We start from the raw sequence: 14,465 nt of genomic DNA, 5'->3' as shown, positions 1-14,465 counted from the left end.
TTGGTTATCGAGAATGATGGATGATGGAGACTATGAGAATGGTTTATGTTTGGTAACTTCGCAGAATTATCTTCTTGGACTAACTTTTATGTACAGGATTTTAATGGCAAGGGCCAAGGGGTGATCAAATCTGTTTGCTTGTTTTACTCAAGGAATTACTAAGTATAAGACTGCACCAAAATGGCAGAAACGATATGAAGCAGTTACAATCATTTGTGTCACTACAAAATGATGTTTAAAGGTTTATGCCAAAGCTTTGCATATTATTATTGAATTTAATGTTTGATTTTGCACTCAAGACTGCTCCTCTCTTGGATATGTGCAGTTTGATCAGAAATTTAATTGCTAAAATTGATCTTTCTACAAATAGATTGCTAAGCATACACACACACAAAAAAAATTGTGATATTTTCAATATTATCTTCTAGTTAGAAAACTTTAAATGGCACAATGATTTTTGTTTTTGTTTTTTTAATGTTATTTCTTAATTTCAATGTAATCATCCTTCCTTTTTTCTAATTTTCATGCTTTGCTTTCCTCTTGCATCTTTAATTTCTTCTTTTTCTTGAAACAGGAATCAAAAATAGCTAGATCATCAAAGATTAAGGATTAGTATAAGGATTCCAACGTTGTCTTAACTCGTGAAAAAATAATTAAATGCGATGTCCCGCGATGAAGAATTGGATTCCAATCATGAAAAATAAATATGTCCGTACATAAAATGTACAAGTCTGCTGACATACAAAATATGAAATGTGCTTTGTAACACCTGGCATATGAAATGTGCTTTGTAACCAAAACTTGCGGAAGATAACCAAAATTTGCGGAAGTAAAACAATTTAAAAGTAGAAATAAGGCAATAACAGTGTTAAATGTGTCGCTCGACATACACCATATTTATATAGATCTCAAAACCAATATCTAAATCCAAGACCCGGAAACCCACGAATCACAAGCTAAGAAAAGGAAATACTATATAGCTCCAACTCCGGAATTTGTCTAATAAGAACAGGAAGTACATAAGGGCTAAATACTAAAAGCAGGAATAGAAAGGGACTTCTCGGTCTGCGGACGCGGTAGATGTACCTTGAAGTCTCTAGAGCAGTCGCCTCCCTCAAGGATAGTAGGCTTGATCAGTGGTACATGGGTCTGCACATGAAAAACATGCGTAGAAGGGGCATGAGTACACCACAGCGGTACTCAGTAAGTACCAAGCCTAACCTCGGATGGGTAGTGACGAGGAAAGTCAGGGCCCTACTGAGGTTAAATAAATATAAAGGTCAACAGTATAGGACAGAACAGTATAAATAAGTACGCCAATAAAATAACACAGGATATACAGAACAACAACAATTATACAGAACACGGTAAACATGGAAAAGAAATACAGTTCAGCATCAATAGTAACAATCGGGGATCTCCCAGGATACCGTCCTGTAATCCCATCTTTACATATCCAGCGAATCTCCCGGGATACCGTCCCGTAGTCCATTATATATATGTCCGAAGGATCTCCTGGGATCCCGTCCCGTAATCCAACTCATAGTGCGCAGGGATCTACCAGAATCCCGTTCCGTAGTCCGAAATGTAAATACCTAGTACTAGGGGATCTATCGGGTGCATTCCCGTAGTTCCATATAACTGTGCAGAGGTATCTACTGGAAACCTAACCCGTAGTCCCAAAGTAAATGTGCAGGAAGATCTACCGGGAATCTAACCCGTAGTCCCAAAGTAAACAGACAAGGGGGAGCTACCGGAATTCCACATCCGTAGTCCCGAAATAAATACACAGCAGCAGTAGGAAGATAAAGAGAAATAGCAAAATTCATATTAAGGCAATAAGTGATTCTAGCCTAGCATGCTGCAAAGAATTCAAGTAAGGCGGTTAAATCAAATGAAGCAATTAAGTCAATTAGACATGCTTTCATAAGCTAACAGTAGGCTTAATAGTGCAAGTAATAGAAACAGGAAAGGAACATACTAGTAAGTACTTAAAGAAAATTGGATTTCCAACAATTAGCAAGAGTACGCACTCGTCACCTCACGTACAAGTCATTTTCAATTACCAAATATACCAATCCTAAAGGGAAAGTCCCTCACACAAGGTTAGACAAGCCACTTACCTCGAACTGGCTCAAAGTCAACCCAAAATCACGCTCTTGCCACGAGTACTCGACTCCAAATGGCCCAAATCTATTCAATTCAATCACATAAGGTAAATAACACTTCAAGTACTAATTCTACAATTAAAGTCTAAGCTAATGTGCGAAATTATGTAAAAAAATAACCAAAACGCCCCTCGGACCTACATCTCGAAATCGGGTGAAATTTACATTTTCAGAAACCTCGTACTCTCACGAGTCTATACATAACAAGAACACTGAAATCGGAGTCTAAATAACCCCTCAAATCCTCATTTAAAGGCCTCTTAAACTCAAGCTCTAATTACCCATTTTTCCCAAATTTCTCACCACTAATTAGGTCTTTAATCACATAAAAACGAGTTATGAAGTCAAGGATGTTACCTCCAAGTGATTCCCCTTTGTTTTCCTCAAAAATCTCTCTCAAAAGCTTCAAACCCGGATGAAAATGGTGAAAGAATGGCTCAATTTTGCAAAGGCAACTATTTATATGTTCTGCCCAGCGATTCCCGCGTTTGCGGCTCTGGGTCCGCATCTGCGGTCCCGCTTCTGCGGAAATTATGTCTCATCTACGACATTCACTTAAAACCCAATTTTCGCATATGCGGAGCATTTACCGCAGGAGCGGTTCCGTTTCTGCGAGACATTCACCGCATCTGTGGTTCTTGAGGACTTGACCCAAAGCCGCTTCTGTGGTGCCGCATCTGCGGTCCCCAAACCGCAGATGCGAAAATACCAGAAGTAGCAAAAATACAGCAGCTGTAACATTTCCTCAAACTTCTCGTTAACCATCGTAAATCACCCCGAGGCCCCCGGGACCTCAACCAAAAGCACAAACATCACCTAATACCTTATTCAAACTTGTACCAATCCTTAAAACACCTAAAACAACATCGAAACCTCGAATTAACCAAGGATTTAGGCCTAAGAACTCCAAATTTCCTCAAAATACGCTTTCGATCAAAAAGTCTATCACAACGCGTCCGAATGACCTGAAATTTTGCACACACGTCACATTCAACACTACGGAGCCACTCCAACCTCTGGAATTCCATTCTGACCCTCAGATCAAAATCTCACTATCGGGCCAGAAACTTCAAAAATTCAACTTTCGGCATTTCAAGCCTAAATTAGCTACGGACCTCCAAAACACAATTCGAACACGCTCCTAACCCCAAAATCACCCATTGGAGCTAACGGAACCATCAGATTTCCATTCCGAGGTCGTCTTCATACTGTTCCGACTATGGTCAACTTTCCAACACTTAAGCTCTCATTTAGGGACTAAGTGTCCCAAAACTCCCCGAAACTCAAAACCGAACATCCCGACAAATCACATTAGCAGAAATAAACTTAGAGAAAGTAGCTAATAGGGGATCGGGCGTTACTTCTTAAGACGACCGACCGGGTCGTCACACAAGGTGCTATGAAGCCTTACTTAGAATTGACCATGAGAAATAACATATCCTCCTATGTTGCAAAATGTAGCTTTAAGTGTTATTGCCTTGCATCTTAGACACACTTTTCACCTACATGCACCACTTGTCTAAGAATGTTTGGATCTTTAACAATACCAATATAGAATACTATTTATTATCTTCATGAGTCTCAGTTTAATAACTTCAGTCTCAGTATATATAATTTTTCCTTCTGCTTGAATCTTGACATTCATATATAAAATGTTGGGCCCGTGCTTGCAAGGGCCTATCCATCTAGTATTTGATGAATTGTTATCATTCGTATGTCACTTTTTGCATTGGGCTTTATCTTCAACACTTGTTACTATTCCATTTTATCATTGTATTGGCCAAAATCGTGCTACTTTTTCGTTCACCGATCTCTCCATCATGAAAGTTTACCATCATTTAGCCATAAAATGCTATTTAATAAAAAAAATTACTAATAATATATAATACATAGGGGAAAAAATATTCTTTCAATAAGTATGATTGAGATTGTTGAAAACACATAGAACTAGACATTATAGTTTGAGAAAGATTGAAAGTGATTTGGATAAATTTGGAGTCAAAATTCATACTTGAAAATATTTCACACATATGTATATATGAATATACACAATTATACATGGGATATATAAAGATACACAAGGGATATTCGAGGAATACACGTGGGAATGCATACTTCTTCAATGGTCCTCGTTTACTTTGAATTTGACTTAAACTTCAATTGAAACTACCACAAATCTCTATCAAATCATTCCAAAATTAAGATTCAAACTTCTTAAAATATACCTAATCTACTTCAACAATACTCATTCGAAATAAATTCCAGTATCGGAAACTCGAATTTTCAAACTCAAGCTTAAGCGAGGTTAAAAAAACTTCAATAGTAAAAATAAAAATAACATAAAAACGACAGGCTTCGATATTTTTTGTAGACACCACCACGTCTCGAGAGTGCCATCATGGAATCATAAATGACCACAAATCTATTGAGTATTTCTTAAAGGGCGTGAATAGAAAATGGATTAGACACATTTTAAACTGCACTTCTTCATCTTATCCTTTTATTGCTTATAAATACAACGACATTATTTTAAATTTTTCACTACCAAATTTTCAATAAGTTTCTGCATAGAAAAAATATAAGTAGGCCATATTTAAGAAAATATTTTAGTTACCTAGCATTAGTAGGTATTCTACAAAAAAAGACACCTAAATAATTATATTTTTAGCATGAAACTATAAATATGGACCCAAAATCACGATTTAAAAAATCTAAAGCATTCAATTCCAAAAAAAGAAATCCAAAGCAGCTCTGATTCTTCTCCTTAACTTCCTAAATTAACGTTGAACAATAATTTGACTAATTTTATATTATTTGATTTTTGATTCTTTCATGTTTGTACATTTAAATCTTAATGATATATAAAACGTATATTAATTGACATTGTAAATATTTTACAAATATATTAAATATACATGGTGTATATTTAGAGTAATTAAGTTTTATACAATAAAAATTCTACAAATATACTAGTATATGCATAGGTTTTTCCTTGAAGATTTTCATATTTATGGTATATTTCTAGTATAAAATATTTTATATCTTATACATACCATGAACATCCCACAAAAAAAATTCCATCTAATCACATTATTAATATACAAAATATAAGCAAAAAATGTATGCATGTTTAGTTGAAAATATATAAGGTATATTTGTCGTATATACATTATGAACAATTTAAATTTAATATATATATATATATATATATATATATATTACTTGTATAAAAATAAGTAAAAATATTTAAATTTGATTTTTATATGCAAGAATGGAGATAGAAGGTAGCAACAATAAAGGAAGAGGGGGGAGTGCCGTTACAGTGCCGTTACAAACGAGTGAAAAAAGGAAAGTTTTACTATAATGACGAGAGAGAAATGATATCAATATTATTAGAATAAAACTAACTCCTTAATCTAAGGGTCAGCTTATTTTTAAAATGTGCTAGAATTGAAAAAGAAATTGCCATTTATGGAATAAATGAAGAATAATATTATTAATGAAAACAATATTAAATAAAGGATTAAGCATGTAAAAATCTCTTTGTAAAATTAAATGGAGTATGCATTGTGTGATTTATTCTGCCATCTGAGTTCGTCGAAGTTTTATAGTTTGCATTGCCGCTATTACATAATAGTTTTTCAGTAAGAATTAATCTAAATACCTTAGGTAACAGTAAGGGGATTAGATTTCTTAAGGACACACACGAAAATTTTGGTCTTGGAATATTTTTGCATTTTGAGTTTTAACCTTCTATTTTCTGATTTTCTGTTAATGAACATTATTTTATTAACAAACTCTTTGTTATGTTGGAAAACTTCCTTACAAATATACTAATGTGCTTATACAATGTTAAAGATGTATTCAGAACTGATGCTATAAGTCTATAAGTGTTCATATGGTTTAGAACAATTATTAGAACGGTTAGGAGGGGCCATATAAGAAGGTGAGGTGGAGAATTATAGGAAATTGACGCAATTAGTATTTAGCAGCAACTGCTAAATTATAACTGTGGATTCGATCCTTAATGTGACTAGTTTCTGTACTAAAATCAACATAATGAATTGGTATATTATATGAAGAAACAAGACGAGAGAGATAGAGGAATTGATTGAGGTATCCTTGAGTTGGAAAAGGAACTATAACCATAGCAATTTGGTCATAGTTTACAAAATAATTAGCGGAGAAGCAGAGAAGAGAAGCAAAGAAGGAAGCTTAGCCACTTCGTAATAGAAAAAATAAAACAATGGCCAACATTGGTAGCACTTTATAAATTTGGTCAATATTGTTTTTTTTTTTTTTACTTTTTGTATGTGTGCTCTGGATTGCAAACAATAGTTTCTTATTTCAAGACTCTTTATCTTTCCCATATTAGAATAGTCACCCCATATTATAAAGAGAAATTTTCATAAAGCACTATCTTTTAGTGGTAATTAGCTATCTATAAATAGTATTTGCTATATTACGGATTATAAATATGTTTTATATTGTTATAAGATGTATTAGATGTATTTAAGCTACTGTATTCATGAATACAGTAGCAAAAATAGGCGTGAATCAGTAAAGTCCAGCTAATCAGTTGTTGTATTCGAGTGTATTCGACTGTATTCATAGCGTAAAACATGGGATTACAGCTGGACAAATTATTGTATTCGACTGTATTCACGGCGAGAAACAGGGGATTACACTGTTTTTAAATGGAAAGTGAATCAATTAACATAATAGACTCATAATATAACTCAACAAACGCAATTATAACGCACAAATTTTGTATTTCCTTGTATAAAAAAGATTCTCAACCGAAAAATACCCCAAAACATACCAATCTTCAGAGAAATTATATAATACATCTGAATACATAAATTATATTAATTAAAAAAAACATATGAATACATTTATGACATATGGAGAGATAGTAAATACAATGAAATACATAGAATACAACGGGATACATTGAAATACAATTAAAAAAAGACAATAAATACAATGAAATACGTGGAATATAGCGAAATATGTGGAATACAACGAAATACATTGAATTACAATGGAAAAAAAACAATGAATACACTTGAATACATGAAAATACAGCGTGATACATTGAAAATACATTGAAATATATTAACAGAAAATCAAATCGCTCAGCCCCAAACTCCGTCATCTTTGTTCAAGAACAAACCCTAATTTCCAGCGAATCCGCCGTCGAGCAAAACCCCGAATCTCACCAAAAAGGCCCTTCGTATTCAATCAAGTGCCCTTCGTATTTGATCAAATACGAAGGGCCCTTCGTAACAGAAAATCAAGTTGCTTCTGACCCTTTGTATTCAATCAAGTGCCTTTGTTCTCTTGTGAGCAGAGTCATCATGAATCCTTTTCACAACACAAAGAAAGAATCAGCTATTGCAGCAAATCTCCTCTTTCCCTTTGGGCAAAATTACAACAACCCATTATCCTTTGTCCTCATTTCGCCTTACCTTTTTCATTACATCAATCGCACCATCATTTACCCAATTAAGCTTGCCGGAAAATCAAGAATTGCTCGCCGGAAAATCAAGAATCCTCCGTCGGCAAGTGGTTTTTCGGAGAATTGCGATGATGGCTTTTGTGTTTAATATATTGAACGTTTATGTACAAGCTAGATGAGTTTCTCATTATGCTGACTTTAATTCCGATGAGTAATTTTGGCCCTCGGTTGTGTTTTCAGGAAATGGGGAAGAGAATGTCATGTATCAAAGTAGAGAGAGAAAGAAAATAGTGTAATTTGAATAGCGTATTTAGTGGCTTAGGGCTAGGAGGTAACCAAAATTAGATATTTTGCTACAAACATTAAAAGGTATCTATAAAATATAATTTTTTTAAATGATATTTATTTAAAATAAATAAGATGTTAACTTTTGTTATAGGAGGTAAAAATTCCTATTATAAATCATTTATTGATTTTGGCCCATGACGATCCCTAGGAATTTGTATTGGATCCCTCGGAGACTTGCAAGCTCGGTTGAGCTGAAAAACAGGTAGAAGCTATAACATACTGGATAGCTCTATTTTTTTATTTATTTTTTAACTCGGAAGACGAAAAAATAGCACAATTTGGCCACATTTCGGCCCAGTAATTGAAGAAATAGCCAGCATATGTAAAGTAGATAAAAATATCATTTTCAATGCGGAAATAAAATTCAAAAAAAGGACTTGGCCAAAATATGAAAAAGTTATGGTGGAGTTTCAAATATTAATATTAGTTCAAACTCCAACACTTTTTTCTTTTAATTCCAGCAGTTTTTTTTCGGAGTTTGACATAAAATTATATTAGTTCAAACTCTAGTATTTTTTTTCGTGAACTCCAACATTTTTCCCTAGAGTTTGAACTAATGTAGTTCAAATTTCAGCATTTTAACCCATATTTTTTTTATGCGCTAAAAGTTAATTTTTAGACTAGTATTTATGCCTCTGGGTTCATTTTACCTTTCGCTTTCTCTTTAACTTTCCGTCTAAGTTGGTATTTATAGGTTGCACCTAAATGTAAAGTTTAATGATCGTGACATATATTTGTTGGCTATAATTTTGTGAACTTCATTGTTACGCCATGTACTTTGTATCTTCTTAGTGTTTTAAATTCTATTTATTGCGAAGAGTGAACTTTGGAGTTTACCTGAGATGGTCAAAATTTAAAATTGGAGAAAAAATAAAAGATTTTCGAGATCGTCCTGGCAGGGGCGGCCCAAGGGTCAACCTACTAAAGCAAAGGCTTTAGGCTCCCAAATTTTTCTTTTTGTTTTCTACTCGTATTTGTATTGAGGTCCCGACTAATCTAGATTTGTATCGTGTAAGGCCTAGTAAAAGAGAGAACACATTTTAACATGATTTTTTTAATCACAAGACTCGAACCGAAAATATCTAATTAAAGTAAGTTAGATCATATACATCTCACAATAATCTTTAGAGGTAGGATTTAAATATATTGGGTATTTTAAAATAAAAAAGTAAAATATTTTATAAAAGGTAAAGACAACTTTTAATTTAGTATTGATGTAACCGTTTGAGCAAATGGAGAAAGAGAATCACTCCCCCTAAACCCTTGTCGCAAATATAAAACTTTTCATTAGCGAGGTACCTATGTTTTATTCTCCTTTTATATTTCTCACTAAAAACGTATAATAAACTTTTAAAATCCGTTTTTTAGTATCTTCAATAGTCCAAGTATTATTTTTTATCTTTCTTATTAGAATTACATTGTTATATTCTCTTTCTTGGTTTCTACAAAAAAGCTTAAGTTTTAGATAAGTTGTATTATTCTCTTTAGAAAGAAAAGAGTTCTATTTTTTCTATAAAAAACAAGAGGTAAAGAGTATCGTTCAATAAAACTATATTGTGCATTCTTTTTTTTTTTTTATTTTTCCCCTCAGGTTTCAAGCGTTTCAACAAGTATATTAGAACATCAAAATTTATTTCGATATCAAGTTATCAACTTCTTTAATTTGATTCTATTATCTAAGATCAACAATATCTTAGGAGAGATTAAATTATATAAAAAAGAAATTATTAACAACTTTACATTTTAAAAAGCTAAAAAAATAGACTTCAATTAAAAATATAGATGAAATTTTATTTTCTTTGAAAGGCCCTAGATTAAAAATTGGCTTTAGGCCACCAATCTTCTTGAGCCGCCCCTGCGTCCTGGTCATTGCTATAGCTGAGAAGAAGGCTTAGTTGGAGAATATTTTTGTCCAACTAATTACAAAAATGGTTAGTTTTCAATTAGTTTCGGAATTTGCTTACAAGTTACACATTTAGTCGATCGGCCAAAAATATTTACCTTCGCCAGCCAAGTATAAAAAAAATATACTCTGATTTTGTGTATGTATATATATAATATATTATTAATATATATATATATATATATAATATTTATTTTGTCATCTATTGTTTTTGTGGGTGGCTATATTGTGTTATTTTTCCTTTTTAATTAGCAATAGTAAAAATGGCTATTTGTGAAATTGTCCGTGGAAAACTTTATTTGGGCCTTGCAATGCATAATGGCCCATGGAAAATGAGGACGACGTCGTTGAGATTGGGAAGAGCAGTGTTTATTATGTTGAAGTTTAACCCCTGCAGATATATCCGTGCCCTAAAACCCACAATTGGAAAAGGAAGCAATTTGCTCTCTGCTTCTGTAAAACCCTAAGCGTCTGTACATCTTCGTGGACGACAATGAAGCTAGTGAGGTACATTTTAAATCTTTGAATTTTGTTCCATGGAGTTAATTTTTCCGTTAAATTTAGTTATGGATTTAAATTTACTTATGTCTCTGCAGATTCCTAATGAAGTTGAATAATGAGACGGTCTCCATTGAGCTCAAGAACGGCACCGTTGTTCATGGAACTATTACAGGTATCTCTTTTTTTTCTTCTCCCTCTCAGTCTCTCTACTGAGCTTAACGGCATCGTTTTTTCAAGTTTTAGTTATTGTACGGTTTCACTTCGTTACTAGGGTTTTATTTGATGCTTTCCATACTTTAGTTACTTGACAATGTTAGCAGCTGACATATACGATTGGCTTTTCAGATACAATTGCTAATTGTAGTATTTATTTACGGAGGTGCCCAATAGGTGTCTAGGTAATAATATTTCTTTTTCTTTTCTACGATCTGTACATAGTAATGCTTCTTGGAATTTCTAGTGATTTCAGTTGAATTAATATATGCACACCACTGAAATTATGTTTATTCTACACATGTGAATGGAGTGATGCTTAAGTGGTTTGAGTTGAATTGATGTTTTGTGCTTACCCATGAATCAGCGTGAGATGATTCAACATGCAATATTGGAAGGTAAAACGTTTGGTTATAGATACTTCTTATTTTCCATGTGGAATACAGAGTACTTTAATCTTCACCTTATTGCTCTAGATGTGCACAAGTTTATTGTTCCCCTAGAATATTCTATGGATCTGAATCTTCTGAGGACCAGAATTAAACTAGTGCAAATTCATCCGATCATTAAAAACAGCATGTTCAAGATAATCAGCAATATCTTTTATACCTTTCTTGATATGTCAGTATCATCTGTACCTAAGTGCTTGGATGTGGAATGATTTTATTATAAATAATATGTGTTACGCGTCGACCAATAGTAATCTTGACCTTTTCCAAACATTGAGTTCTTTCCTAATCTCAAGCTTAAAGTGTTAGGCTCGGTCACTTAGAAATTGCATTCAATAATACTCCTATCATGAACTTGGCTCCTGGAAGTTGAAGTTTAGATAGGTACATCAAATTGGCATTAAGTAATCTTAAGTATGGTAATGTCATGTACTGGGTGTTCCTTCTGCAATCTGATTTTTACCAAGCTTCGTTGGAAGTCGACCATGAGCTGAAGTCTATCAATCTGTGAGCTTAATAAGTGGATATGAAAGTTTTTCTTGCTAGTTGTTCCGTGTATGCAGGTTGTGATATTAAAAGAGTACTCTTCACTGTTGCATTTGGTATTATTTATGCTGTTGTCAGCCGTCAGCATGTTGAATTTGCTATGCAAGTGCATTGTAACTTTTTTGACTAGCAGTTGAGAACTGATCTCATTTTCATGGACCAAACCTTGCGAAGAAAAGAAAAGTGTGGAATTAATTTTGGACTAGGAATTACTATTTTATCGGATGCAATAAGCTCTATTCCTTGACCCGGAAAGCAGTTTGTCAAATTCTTTTTCCCTCTGTTTAGTCTAGTCTACTATTTTTTAAATCAAATTGTGCTTTCTTTTCAATCTTAAATTGACTTTTTATGTGAGGCTAAAGTTGTGCCTTTATGGGATTCATTGCAAGTGGCATTTGGCAACACCAAGGACCGAGATGTAGTTTCAAGGCAACACCCTAAGTAAATCTCACAACGGCAAAACACATATATTGAGTATTTTCAAAGCAAGTCTTAGACCTTGGTACCAAGTCATAGGAACCTAGACCTAAGGTGGACATTAGCACTAGTGGACTGGACTGCTACATATTGTATTAGAGGTGCTCCACGTGCAACCTCAGGCAATGGCAATGATGAGACAAACTTCAGCAAGGACACTAAGCCTTTAAGGGAAGAGTTTGTAACATTTTAAGCAAATCCCACACCGACACTACGCGGGAGAGATGTTAGGTATCTACAAAATCAAGTTTTAGACCCTAGTGACGAATTTTAAAGTTGTACAAAACATAGGCCCAAAATGCATAATACCACGAGGGGACAGTTTACATTTAGCATAAAGGAAACAAGGATAAGGTGGTTTGGAAGGAATCAGGATGTTTTATCATGAACCCCTACAGTATGAAGCTGACTGTAGGCAACATTCAGAAGCATGAAAAGGCAATATAGAGCACCAAGGCGCCAGAGAAAGTTGCTCTAGTCACCTAATGTGCAGCACGGACTGCAATTATTAAAGCTGATGTTTGCGGAATAGGAGGAGACTTATGGTGATTGGTGTATATGTGCAAAGAGAGCGAGGAGGATAAGGATTGTCTGTAGTATCTCGTTTTAGGTGTTTCCACGAATGTTGGGGGAAGCAGTTTCAAGTTGGAGAGTTGATAGAATTTGAAGGGAAAGAAATAGCTTGGAAACGAAACCACTACGTCTTTTTTGGACAATATATTGAGAATTGAGAAAGGAACAGAAGGTTAGTTTGTTACTTGGAGCAGGATGTGGGAATATAGGATTCTTTTCTTGTTCCATCTAAACTTTGATAGGATGATAGGAGAAGGGAGATAGGCAATAATTCCACATTTCTAGTTTTATCCTCAATGAAATTATCTGTTTTATCGTTTGAAGGAGACTAAATAGGAACAAGAGGGTCTTTATAAGTCTGAATGACTAACTAATTGTAATAATACTCTAGTAGTGTAGTATGATTCATTTGGTCGTTGAAATTTGTTTAAGTCATCTTGTTCTTTGAGTTCGGTTCTCTTCCGCTTATTCTAACTTAGGAAAGTAAGCTCCGGCCAAATGTGGTTCTTTGGCCGTCTCTAGATCCTAAGTGGAAAGTTGCAGTTTCTTGAGTCAGCTTCTCATCTACTATAAGAATTTACCCCGTCACTTTTTGTGTAACATCCAGATTCCTTTGGTTGCATAATTTCTATGGGAACAATGTGAATAGGCTACACAGTTACTGTTCTTTTTCTCAATCAGCATTTACTTTGAATAGAATGCAATTTACAGAGTCGGAAGAGGAGAACCTGAACCATGATGTAATACCAGCAGTTGGGGGGAAAGGGCTATATCTATAGTAGAGAACTCTCTGCTGCAGGCTACGAACTGTTTGTGTTGCTTTCCTAAGGTGTACTAGAAGACCTTTCTGCTTTCTGCTCTTGCTCAGTATGTGGATCAGTTTACCTTTCTTTGTCGTGTACGACTGTTGATGAATATGTCTAGGTCTGATATGCGTATACAAACTGTTTCTAAGCATATCGTGTCTTATTAGCTAAGAGTAGTGGCTACTTAGGCAATTCGATTAGTACATCTTCGGATTTGTTTATGGCTGAGAGTGAGGTGCTGAAGGTACTTTTGAATTTTACAGGTGTGGATGTCAGCATGAACACACACTTGAAAGCTGTCAAAATTACGCTAAAAGGAAAGAATCCAGTGACATTGGATCACCTGAGTGTGAGGGGTAACAACATCCGCTATTATATCCTCCCTGACAGCTTGAATCTTGAGACGCTGCTGGTGGAAGAAACACCTAGGGTCAAGCCTAAGAAGCCAACTGCTGGTATAGTTATAATCTTATTCTGCATTTAAAAACCTTTATCATCTTTTGTGGCTCCATGGCATATTCTTCTTTTTTGTTGTTACATTCCTTTGCTGACTTTTTAACTACCAATCTCCTCCCTCAGGAAAACCTTTGGGACGTGGTCGTGGACGTGGCCGTGGACGTGGTCGTGGTCGAGGCCGCTAAATGTGTTCTAGCTCTTCTAATTTTTTGTGATGTCTATGTAAACATGTCTGTACGGATGAAGATATTTACTCTTAGTTTTCCAGCGCAAGTATATTAGTCTCGTGCAACAAGTTGTCTCTGAGCGCTTAACATGAGACTTAGAGGTGTTATTCTAATGCAACTGTGGTAGTTACTTGTAGCTCTTTCTACTGCATTCAGTCTTGATCCTCCTGGTCGAGTCACTCAGCCATCTTAGCTACGCATCCATTTTTTTCAACTACTTGGTTTAAGCTTTTGATTCATTTAGCATTTTAATCAGGCGGTGCTGTCAAACCTCTGTTAGCGCGGGTATTAAAGGGAAAAGATTGCTGATTGGTGTTATGTCAATGTCATAGATAAT

General features: G+C 34.6%; 1 protein-coding gene across 1 annotated transcript; it reads left to right on the top strand.

The window, feature by feature from the left end:
• Positions 1-10,279: 10,279 nt before the first annotated feature.
• Positions 10,280-14,264, top strand: LOC104215779 (small nuclear ribonucleoprotein SmD1b-like). The gene is made up of 4 exons (XM_009765673.2): positions 10,280-10,387; positions 10,477-10,553; positions 13,709-13,900; positions 14,025-14,264. The coding sequence occupies exons 1-4, from the start codon at positions 10,374-10,376 to the stop codon at positions 14,084-14,086; spliced, it is 345 nt and encodes a 114-aa protein (XP_009763975.1). The 5' UTR covers positions 10,280-10,373; the 3' UTR covers positions 14,087-14,264.
• Positions 14,265-14,465: the final 201 nt, after the last annotated feature.

The sequence above is a fragment of the Nicotiana sylvestris genome, chromosome 9 (assembly GCF_000393655.2).
Source record: "Nicotiana sylvestris chromosome 9, ASM39365v2, whole genome shotgun sequence".
NCBI lineage: Eukaryota > Viridiplantae > Streptophyta > Magnoliopsida > Solanales > Solanaceae > Nicotiana > Nicotiana sylvestris.
The sequence above is the reverse complement of the archived record's forward strand: the minus strand, read 5'-3'. Positions and strand labels throughout refer to the sequence as shown.

What these genes read in the sequence shown, in the direction of transcription:
- LOC104215779 (XM_009765673.2), top strand. An exon ending in TGTTCATGGAACTATTACAG is followed by an intron (nt 10,554 to 13,708) that starts GTATCTCTTTTT and finishes TGAATTTTACAG; the next exon opens with GTGTGGATGTCAGCATGAAC. An exon ending in GCCTAAGAAGCCAACTGCTG is followed by an intron (nt 13,901 to 14,024) that starts GTATAGTTATAA and finishes CTCCTCCCTCAG; the next exon opens with GAAAACCTTTGGGACGTGGT.